Here is an 11,523-nt window from a genome sequence, read left to right as displayed (position 1 = left end):
AAGCTTTGATTGGTTTTACTGATGTTCAGATAATGCCCATTTGATTAAAATACTTTATGCCTTTCTTCCCACACAGTGAACCCAAAGTGATTGTGTGACACTTGTTCCTTGCACAATATTACTTTTGTAATGTAGATTAGATTACATATAAATTTAATTAGATTTAGATTTCATCAGAGCTAATTAAATCTAATCTAATTAGATTTAAATGTCATTAGATTAGATTACATATAAATTTCCCAAACCAATTTTGCACCTTATATCACAGAAAGCCTTATTACTACAAGGTGCTTGTTTAAAAATATAGTGTAAACAACAAAAGGCATTCTGTACATTCTCAAGAGGACTCTTTCCTCCCTCTCTATAACTACTTGATTGTGCTTCTTGGCATTGAAAACCACTCCCAAATACTTTGCCAATATATTACACTGAGATCAAAAAGATCTCCATGAAGGGAATTTCAGGTAGGTAGCTGTGTTGGTTTGCAGTAGAACAGCAGGATTGGAGTCTAGTGGTGCCTTAGAGACCAATAAGTTTTTCAGGGCATAAGCTTTCAAGAGCCAAAGCTCCCGTGGTCAGATACAAAGAAATATCTGAAGAAGGGAGCTTTGACTCTCTAAAGTTTATACTGAGGAAATCTTGTTGGTCTGTAAAATGGGTGCCATTGGACTCAAGATTTCCAGGATGTAAGCTTTTGAGAGTCAGAGCTCCTTTCTTCAGATATCTGAAGAAGGTACCTGAAGAAGGGAACTTTGACTCTCTAAAGCTTATACCCTGATAATCTTATTGGTCTCTAAGATGCCACTGAACTCAAGATTTCCAGGGTGTAAGCTTTCACGACTCAGAAATCTCTTCTTCAAATATTCTTCAGGCATTTGAAAAGAGGCGCTTTGACTCTGGAAAGCTTTATACTCTGAAAATCTTGTCGGTCTCTAAGGTGCCACTGGACTCCAATTTTGTTGCTTCCCATGAAGGGAGAAGATGGCGAAGGGGGCAGCTGCGCTATGTACAAGGTAACCTGAGGAGAAGCATCTTCGTCTGAGACATCACCTTAAAACAGGTGAGCACCGTAGGCGCATGCGCGAGCGTTTGTGCGCAGGCGCAGACTAGCCGGGGCTGCTTTCTCTGCGAGAGTTCCTTTACCTGGGCAAGCGGTGGTTATTGCGGCCCGTCTTTTCCCGCCTTTTTTGGGTGGGGGCGGGGGCTTGTTTTCTCAGGCGCTGAGGGGAGGATCGCGCTGGCGGCGGGTTTCCGCGGCGCCCGCCATGCTCCTGACCCTGCTTTCCCGCCGCCTCCGCTGAGCCAAGAGGGGCCATGGCCGAGTTCCTGGCGGTGCCCGGGCTGTCTCTGCGCGAGGAGCCGCTTCCCGGGCCCGAGGCGGCCGAGGCGGAGGCTGCGCTCTCGCTCAGCCTGGCGCTCACCAAGACCCGCTCGTACGGCAGCACGGCCAGCGTGGCGGCGCCTCTGGCCGAGCGCTACCTGGAGCATCGCCTCGACCCCGGCGACACCCTGCAAGGCATCGCCCTCAAGTACGGCGTGACGGTAGGTGGAGGCCCGGCTGTGTCGCCAAGGGCTTAAAAGGCTCCCCCCCCAAATGAAGGGGTTCATTTTCAGGAGGTTGCCAACCTCCAGACGAAGCCTGGAGACCCCGAAATTGCAGTTGCTCTCCAGGCCAGAGGGATCAGTTCCCCTGGAGAAAATGGCTGCTTTGGAGAATGGGCTCTATGACATTATACCCAGCTGAGGTCTCGTCCCTTCCCAAATCCCACTCTCCCCAGGTTGCACCCCATAAATCTCCAGGAGTTTCCCAACCTGGAGCTGGAAACCATCCTCCTCCTAGGGCTTTTGCTGGAGGCAGCGCCTCTGAGCATGTGCAGAACGACTGCCTTCCCTGCACATTGTCTGTGCAATGGCTCTTTGTTTGAGATGAAGGAAGGGGATGAGGGTTTCGAGGTGGATGTGTGAGCCCTTGCACCTACTGCTTCAAGATATGCTGTGGAGAGTGGGAAATCTTGCAGAGGGGTAGTTTTAGGCAAAGGTCTGCAGTAGAATAGCAGGATTTGAGTCCAGTGGCACCTTGCCGAGGGACGTCGCCTTAGGAAGCGTTGTCTTTGAGCGTGTGCAGAGATACAGCCAGCCATTGCAATTAAGGTGGGTTTGTGAGTGGGTGTGGGGGAGATTAGAGGTATTTGGGCAGATTGAGCCTTGGTACTTTTCCTTATAAGAACAAAGCCATGCCTGTGTAACTGGCATTGCCCAGTATTCTGTAATGGTTACAGTGCCAGATTCAGATGTGTGGGTCCCAGGTTTGAATCACCATGGAAATTTACTGGGTGATTTTGGGCCAATCACACTCTCTCAGCCTAACCTGGTTGTTGTGAGGATAAAAGGGAGGAGAAGAGAAGAATGTAAGCTGCTTTGGGTCCCCACTGAGCAGGCAAATGGGGTATAAATGAAGTAAATAATTTACTGCAGGATGCAAACACTATGGGTTTCCAACCTGTTGCCAGAAGTTGCCTATGTAGAAATATGGTGGAGAGAACACCTTTTTCTGGCTAGGTGCAGAGTGCCTTTCCCTCTTTGTGGAGAAACTTTAGCTCATTCCTCAAACACCTGGAATCTAGGTGGGTGAGTAGTGCCTTCTAGACAAGTAATTCTGTCCAAGGGCAAGGTACGAAGGTTTTGTGAGCTGAGGTCCTCCTGACACCCATTGCCTAGCAAAGTTTTGAGAAGAGTACCTCTTTCTGAGCATGTATAGAGCGGTACCCCCTACCAAGGAGTAACTGCCACCAGTTCCTCTGGGGTTGAGGGGGTGAATAGATGCTTCCAGACTGACATGAGTCTTTTTTGCTGTAGGAACAAAGACATGGTTGGGCAACCAATATTGCCCAGCTGGTGATTTCAGGGGAGGAAGTGAAAGACAGTTTGTGAGGAGGAGGAGGAGTGTGTTCGAACAGTTGGTAGTCCTTTCCACTCCTCTGCGCCCCCCCCCCTCAGTTATGTCATGTTTTATTTTACCACTTTTTTCACATGCCTGCCTTAAATTTGAATAATTTTGCAAGAAGTATAAGTGGTTGCTGAGGGTGGCACTCTGGTTTTGTTTGTGATCTAATGGTCTTCCCCATGTTTATTTCATGTAGCACTAACTGCATCCATTCCTTCCTCATCTATGTTGTTTGTTATTCTTCCACTTCCCAACTGTTAAAAGTTCGTTGTAAGCTCCTCTGAGCAAGAACTTGAAGTTTTTGCTCATATGACACTGTGTAGCATCATGTTCCTTAAGTAAGAAAATAATAAACATTTCCTATGTGGTGGTAAGTGCCATGTTAGAAATGTTGTGAATTTTGCATGCAGTTCATCATATGTGGTTTACAAATGATGATGGATCTTTGGTGTGCAAACTTAAGCACACTTAGGTGTTTGGCAAGGTTGCAGCACATCTTAAATTTGCTCCTGAGCCTATGCAAACTTTGCCGTACCAGTATCACATTTAAATCAGATACTGTCCTATTTCTTTGAGTTTAGTTCTGATATTGTCAGATTTCAAGATTTTATATTTCAGATTATTGTAATGAACTCCCTCTCCCCAAACCACTGGCTCATCTGCAATTGTTTTATGGAATATTTATGAACATTGCAATTAATTTTTCTTTGAAATGTGAGCTCTCAAGGCCTAAGAAAAGAGGAGGGTGTGTGCTATTGGTGGAGCAGGTTTATCCGAAAAGTAAGCAGTGTTATTAAAGTGCTGGTCACCTGTTGGACTGTGTTTATGGGAGTCATGTGAATTGGGTATGTGTAATGCGAATCAGAGAATGTGTGAGAATAAAGTAAGAATGGACACGAGAAAGTATTACTTGCACAAATGTATGTGGGTTTCCATTTGTATTTAATCTAATTGACTTTGTGTACTTTATTTACAATTCTTCAAATAATTATGCATATGGTATGTATCTTATTGTCTCAGTTGAAGAAATAGCATAAAGCTTAAGCAGCAGTTCAAATATTCCTTATTAGGGCATAACAATTTGGCAGATGCATTTTATTCCATAGCCATTGTGAGCAATCAAGCATAAAGCAACATCCTTTGCTGTTAAGCAAATGAATACATACATATATAGAAAATTCTGTTTCTGTAATTTCCCCTAAAACATTTGACTTTGTCTTTTACTAAGCCCTCAAAGGAAGCAGGCTGCAGTGAAGGGAAAGCTGCAGGTTAACTCAAACTTTGCAGTTGTAGTAATCATTCTGCATGAACTGATTTCCTGTTTAGATTGTGAGAAGCTCTATCTGTGATAATGTCATTCAGACCCATTGTCAAGTCTCTTACCTTTACGTTGGTGATCTGGTGTAGATAGGCAGAGGCAGTAAGGATTGAGGCACTCCATCACTTTTCATACTTCTGTATGGTAAAATTAGCAGGTCCTGTGTTGCTATCTAGGGCTTCCTATTCTGTTAACCTAGGTGCTTTTGCACAAAATTTGTGCCAGTCCTGTACTTTGAGGAGTAGGGAATCAGATTTGGAAATAAAATAATTTTAGTGCCTTGATATGTAAGGAAAAACCTGAAATTTTAGCCAAAGGTGTCTTATTTTTGTATAACCTTCTTATCATGGGAAAATGAATTATTTCCAGCCAAAGTTTTTGTTGGCAATCCCTCTCACCCATCTCCTGGTTTACTTTTATTACTTTTACTCAAATTGATTAGGCTTGTTAGATACTCATTTAATTGTCTGTGTACCAGTCCCAAAAGTTCACTGTTGAATGAGTATCACTCAGGGCTTCTTTTCTGGGAAAAGAGGTGGTGGAACTCAGTGGTGGAACTCAAGACCACACAATGACATCACTTTGGGTCAGTTGGAACAAGGGGCGAGTTTTTTAAAGTTTAAATTGCCCTTGGCAATCAGTCAGTCAATCTTTATTACGGTCATAGACCATACAATAATAGCATACAACCCAGTCATGGTAAGTCATATTATTTACAAATCTATTCACTAAAATTTCAGGGTACAGAGTCTTAAATATTTAAAACCTTAAAACCTGAGTGCCTAAGACCAAATTATTAAATATTAAAATCCTTAACATTATAAAATATTTAAATATTTCCCCCTGTAAAATACTTCCTAATCCGTATGGCTTGCACAGCAAAATTTGCCACCTTTAATGTAATTTCATGGTCCTTATCGGCTAAAAGCTTATCTAGATAGAATCTATCATTTCTACCTCGGAACTGATTACAAATTGGAGTTATGAAGATTGCCCTAATATTTTGATAAAGCTCACACTCGAAGAGTACGTGTCCCCTAGTTTCTGTCTTTCCAGCCCCACATATACATACTCTTTTCTCGAGTGGTTGTTTTGCATATCTGCCCTCCATGACCGCTGATGGTAACGTGTCCATTCTGAGGAGGGTAACTGCTCTTCTATAATCTGCTTTATCCAAGTTTTGTAAGTAAGGCATCATTATCACTTGGTTTAGGCTATCTATTCCCGGGAAATACCCTTTGACTTGACTGAAGTCGTTCTGCCTTTCAATATCCAGGATTCTTTGTTTCACAAAGGGTTTGACCAAGTCATGTTCCATATTCATCAAAAACTGTTTGGAAAGACCATAATAACCCAATTTGCGCTCCGCTTCTTTGATCCAAAGTGGTACTCTAGAATCCCATGCTATTAAACCGGTTAAACCGGAGGGATTAGTTATTAGCTTAAACCGATAGACAATGGTAGCAATCCACAGGCGTGCTTTTACAGTGACCATACCGGATTCCAAACGAATATGTGCATTAGAGACACAAAAGGGAACCTGCAAAATGTGCCTTAAAAACTTAGATTGCACTTTTTCCAGTGACTGCCAATAAGACTGATGTGTTGTTATGCTCAAGGGCGCCGCATAAAGTAATTGGGCAAGAGACTTAGCCTTGAAAATCGTGACTGCTGCTGCAACATTCCGGCCCCCAGAAGACCAATAAAATTTCTCAATCGCTCGCGCACTTTTAGATGCACTTGTTGTAACATGGTCCACATGAGCTTTTCTAGAGCCTGAAGCCTGAAAGGCAGTTCCTAAATATTTAAAACAATGGACTTGCTCAATATCCACCGAGTCTATCTTCCACTGGTAAGTTCGCAACTTGCTTCCAAAAACTAGAACCTTTGATTTTTGATAATTAATTTTGATGTAATTGGCAATCTAAACTCCCCTCTGTCTGGCGATCAGGGGGCGGGGCCACCGGCCATGTGACCATTTTTAAGAGGTGCCAGAACTCCATTCCACCACGATCCTGCTGAAAAAAAGCCCTGGTATCACTTGATTTCTTATCAACTGATTACTTGACAATGAGCGGGAGCTGAATATTTTAGCTGCTTCAATGGGGAAATTGCTGAATTTAAGGTGATAATTAAAATTCCTTTGTGGCTTTAATTCATGATGCTTTGTTTACACATGGAAACCATTGCTTGATATTTCAGCCATTAATTGGTGTGAACCAGCCCTTAAAATGTCATACCTTCATGTATGGTTTTAGAGAGCGAGATGGAACAAGTAAACCTGAGTTGCACTAAAACTGTTGGTGCATTATTTATAAAGTTGCACTGTGTCTGCTACTGAGACATCAACTTCCTAACTCATTGAGGAAACTAATACCACAGAGAAAATATTGTATTTCTTTGTTTGAACTGAACGTCTTCAGATAGCTGTCATATGGGACAAGGTGTGCCTTCTGAGATAATGCAGAGGCTTTCAATAAATAGCACAAAACTGAAAATACTGAAATTATATGTCAGTACAAAAGAAAACACATTTAAGTGGTTTGATTAGTGATGGAAAAGCAGTTATTCTTCAGAACCTCTTTCTTACTATAGTACTGAGACATTCACGTTTGTATAGTGGAAATCTATTTTGGCCGGCTGCAGTAACAAAGGAACCTTTTGCTGGAGTAGCCACCAGCTATTCATATTGACTGACCGTCTGGTTTGCTGACTGTTAATTGTAACATTTTTCTTGCACCTTTGTGGGAATTTTGGATGATTGATATTTGGTGCAGTTAGAGCCATAGCCCTTCAAGTTGTTGTTCTAAGATGTCTTGTTTTAATTATTTGTGACATGTATTTTATCTGTATTTTACTTGGCTGGTCTTGTGACCGTAATAAACCCATTGATTGATTGATTGATTGATTGATTGATTGATTGATTGATTGATTGATTGATTGATTGATTGATTGATTGTGAAGTTGACTGTCACATTAAGGAGGAAGAAATGTTGCAGTTATGGGGGCGTCTTTCTGCCCTGCACATAATCTTTCCCTTGTTATCTGAAACAGATGTTTTCTGGCAAATGAAAGAGGGGGCACCTAAGTTTGTTACTGGAAAGACAGGGGATGGATATGTCCTTGGAGTTCCTAATTTCTAGCCCCCTCTATAAGGTATTAGTTTTTAGGACAGGAATTGCACTACATGTTCCCAGAGCATGATGTAACTTTTTTGGTCACTGCTGTGTGCATAAGAGAGAATTTACATGGCTCCTCAGTTTCAGGGATGATTGTTCTTCAACATAACTGGGTTTTAAATACAGTTCATTGCTTGCCATACTTTACTCTCATGCAAGAAAAGTTTTAAAAGGATTCCAATGCAGAGAATATTTATTTTTATTTTATTTTTATTTATATCATATTTGTATTCTGCCCTCCCCGCGAGCAGGCTCAGGGCGGATAACAACATTAAGAACATTTAAAACTAAAGGGACTGAGTGGCAGAAAGAGCAGTGTGACTTTAAGGAGAATTTTTCCTGTAATATAGTGGAAAAAAGAGATACTAGATTTAGGGAAGAAATTTCTGTAATGAGGAAACATAATTGCAGGAAATTGCTTATTTATAGTCGTTGTCTAGATGCAATTATCTGTACTTCAATCAATAAGTAAACAATATTGTATCTTTTCAGATGGAGCAAATAAAAAGGGCAAATAAGCTGTTCACAAATGACTGCATATTCCTGAGAAAGACTTTGAATATACCAGTTATATCTGATAAACCTTTGCTATTTAATGGATTGAACTCGCTGGAGTCTCCTGAGAGTGAAGCAATTAGCAGCCCTCCTTCTTGTGAAGATGATCCAGTGACCGTTCAGGAAGATGACTCTTCACCCAGTCCTCAAGAATCTGACAGTGATGTTCTTCCACCTGAAGAATTATCTGCCAAAGATTTTCTGCACAGACTAGATTTGCAGATTAAGCTGTCCAAACAAGCAGCTAGGAAACTAAAACCTGAAGCTACCAGGTATGATTTGCAAACTAGGGCAGAAACATCCAGGGAATTTAAACTGAGTGGCTGCTGGTTTAAAATAATTTTTTAAGATTAGCCCCTAGAAATGTCAACTATTCAGCTTTGTTCAGTGCAAGGACTTAAAAATATAATATTTATACCTAAGAATTAGAAGCATTTTAAGTTGTTTTCAGTGCTGTTCTTCTACCCCTTACAATATGTGGACAGCAGCTGCAGAAGCTGGAGAAACAGTGGAATAAAATTTTGGTTGTTGAGCCTCATTATCATTATTCCTCTCATGGCTTAGCAGAACCAGAATAAATTACGCCAAACAGTAAAAAGTACATAATTGTTAAATTCTATACTTAATTTCCCCCCTCAGTTTGCATAATTTGTACAGGTCATAGAATTCAGCTGTATTTAGTACATAATCTAGTTTCCTTGAATATCTCAAGTGGTCATTAAAAGACAGAGTAGAGCTAGATGTTGCCTTAGCAAGTATATCTTCCTAGGCCCGTGTTTGCTGAGATAATGGGTATTCAGGGCTGGTCAAGGAATTACAGGGAGTATCTGTGGGAGCGGTGTGTGTGTTTAAACCGTCCTGTGTCCTCTTACTTTCTTCAAAAGCTGTTTTCTCTCAGCCAGACTTGCAGTTTTGAACCCTGCTAGTGAAAAATAAAAACATCAGGGATTGATGATGGCATTTACTGTTAAATTTTAGGGCAGGGAAACAGTTCCGTATCTCCATTCTAGAAAAACATAATAATGGTGTAAGAGAAATGAGTTGGGAACTTCTAGTCTCCTGCTAGTTCTGCCTTTACTACAGTAATTGTTTTATAGTCAATGACAGCAGTTAAAATCAAGTCTACCAAAGACTGACACATTTTATAATTACTAATATTCCGTTACAGCTTGTTCTACAGTGTAAGGAGCAGTTTAGTATAATCTAGCTTGACATTGTACAACTGCATGGTAGGATTTTGTGTAATTTGTATATTCGTGCATTGGGGAAGAGGAGAATAAAACCAATACTGTGGTTTCAGCTGCAGCTGACATGTTATTTTAATCTGCACAGCCAATCAGAAGCCCTATTGAGCTTCTGTTTCCTTGGTGCTTTTGCATGGGGAATCTCAGAGAGTGGACTCTGAGCATAAAAATTTAGGCCAGGACATAGTGATGGTTATGATAATTTTATATTTATTTACAAAATGTGATTGATGGTATCTTGGCAATAGCAAGAAACTTCTTTCTAGCTTTTATCATACTGATATGCAAAACCAGATTTTCCAGCAAATAGTTTATTTTATTTTTGTTTTGCATACTGTGAATATTGCGACTCAAATAGCCCTGTGGAATTATTCATATAGTAAATGGTGTCACTTGTATAGTAAATAATATAATCCTCCAAATGCTTCAGTTTCTTCTAATTCATGATCACTAGTCAAAAGCTAGCATTATGTGTGTTAGAACTGTAGAGATTCCTTTTGTGGTTTCAGTTTTTTCTGGTTCATAAACTCTTCATACTGCATTTTAAAAACCAGAAATATTTGTTTCCATCCATGACATGCGGCAGAGTTTTGGGAGTGTTACTGATTTTTTTTGAATGAGCTGGCTGTACAAATCATCCACAGCACAGTTAGCAAAGTGCTACATTCGTGGATTTTAAGTGCCAGCTGGCAGTCAGGACATGAGTGAAACTGATGGACAGCGAATTCCTGTGGATAACTTAATTAAGTATTGCAAATGAAGTGTAGATTTATTTCTGTGGAATCCTTATCCTTTACTATTAGAAAGGATTCCTAGAATGCTGCATGGGAGGATACGAAATTGGGCTCCTCCCCTCTTGCTCTGTCTAGAGCAATTCAGTGTGGCTTGCAGGGTCAGAGACAAGCAGCAGAGCCAACAATTGTTGTGGCACTGCAGGCAGAAGTGAGGCCCTCCAGTACTTAGTGCAGAGATTGAATGCTGTATTTTACTATTCTGTTTTTAGGGGCTTTTGATATATGGTGTCTCAAAATTTGAGAAGCGTAATGGTAGTTCACGCATATTCTCAAATTATTTACAAGTAGAGGTGTTAAAGTTGATTTAAGTACTGTTGAGTAAATTATAGGTGGCATTTTCAGAATCCTCTTTTTTGTCTCAACAGGGAGGATGGTGAAGAAAATTCCTATGCAACTTCTTATCAGCAATAGAAGACAAATGAAGAGCTGGAATAAAAACAGTTCTTAAAGAACTAAATATGTCAAGATTCAAAAGCAAACCTTTTGGATTGATTTATTATGGTGTACTTGTTACAAGTCATGTATAGATAATCCCACTGACTATACTTGCACTAAAACATTTTTGACCTTTTGCCTTCTGCAGGTCAGTGTCCTTGTGCTATACATCTGTAAGGGAAGTAAGCCTTCCAAACTAGTAATTGCCTTCATATTTTTGCTACGAGATAGTAGCATGGTAGCACCAATATATCCCAGAGACCACCTTTGATGTAGAATCTTTACAGAACAGCTGACATACATTAAGAAATTAAGTGTTCATGAAGAAAATCATTGTTGTGGAGCCTTGAGGCAGATAAGCTTGTTGTGCAAAAGTATCCAGAGTCGATGAGTGTGGCCTTGTATGTGTGCAGGGTGTGCATATATGTATGTACAGATCCAGAGTATGTATATAAAAGCCTTTTTGTTCTTCAGAAATGAATAAGTTTTAGCCATCTGTTTTGAGAAAAAAAACTTGGGGTTTTAAAACATTTATGGGAGAATACTGTTTGGAAACTTAACTTTTTTAAAACAAAGAAGAAAAGCTTAGTAAAATGTATTTTTCTTTGGGTAAGGATGTTTGAAGCAGTTTCTTGTGTGAAAACATGTAGCTTTCATGTAATAAATACAAAATGCACTTTAGGTCAGTGACATCTTTGTTATGGAGCCTGTCATATAGAAAGCACAGTGTCATGTGCTTTGCAGATACATGTCGAGACATGTTTTTAGTTTTGTTTGGATGTATTAAAAATTCCCAAGACATTCAAGTGTCTGTGCCCTTTTTCTCACTGCTGTCACTTTAATTGAAAGACATCAAGATTAGAACTGCAAGAATTCTGTTCTTTTAAGCATTTTTTAATTCTTAAGACTTTCTGAAATACTTGAAATCAGAAGATTAGTATCTTGGTTGAGACATATCAAAAAGGAGTGTGAATAATATTTTGTAGGATATTCTATCTCCATTTACTATAATTCAGTCAAACAGCTATAAATTTTCTTTTTTTAAATGTGGGAT

General features: G+C 40.1%; 1 protein-coding gene across 1 annotated transcript; it reads left to right on the top strand.

The window, feature by feature from the left end:
* Positions 1-1,150: 1,150 nt before the first annotated feature.
* On the top strand, positions 1,151-11,270 carry LYSMD2 (LysM domain containing 2). Its single transcript, XM_055002806.1, has 3 exons — positions 1,151-1,542; positions 7,934-8,268; positions 10,400-11,270. Exons 1-3 carry the CDS (start codon positions 1,315-1,317, stop codon positions 10,443-10,445), a joined length of 609 nt encoding a protein of 202 aa, XP_054858781.1. The 5' UTR covers positions 1,151-1,314; the 3' UTR covers positions 10,446-11,270.
* The last annotated feature ends 253 nt before the right edge of the window (positions 11,271-11,523 follow it).

The sequence above is a fragment of the Eublepharis macularius genome, chromosome 18, assembly GCF_028583425.1.
Source record: "Eublepharis macularius isolate TG4126 chromosome 18, MPM_Emac_v1.0, whole genome shotgun sequence".
Classification (NCBI taxonomy): domain Eukaryota; kingdom Metazoa; phylum Chordata; class Lepidosauria; order Squamata; family Eublepharidae; genus Eublepharis; species Eublepharis macularius.
The sequence above is the reverse complement of the archived record's forward strand: the minus strand, read 5'-3'. Positions and strand labels throughout refer to the sequence as shown.

Coding starts and splice junctions, on each gene's coding strand:
- LYSMD2 (XM_055002806.1), top strand. CDS start 1,315: ATGGCCGAGTTCCTGGCGGTGCCCGGGCTGTCTCTGCGCGAGGAGCCG. Junction 1,543..7,933: donor CCCTCAAGTACGGCGTGACG/GTAGGTGGAGGC, acceptor GTATCTTTTCAG/ATGGAGCAAATAAAAAGGGC. Junction 8,269..10,399: donor CTAAAACCTGAAGCTACCAG/GTATGATTTGCA, acceptor TTGTCTCAACAG/GGAGGATGGTGAAGAAAATT.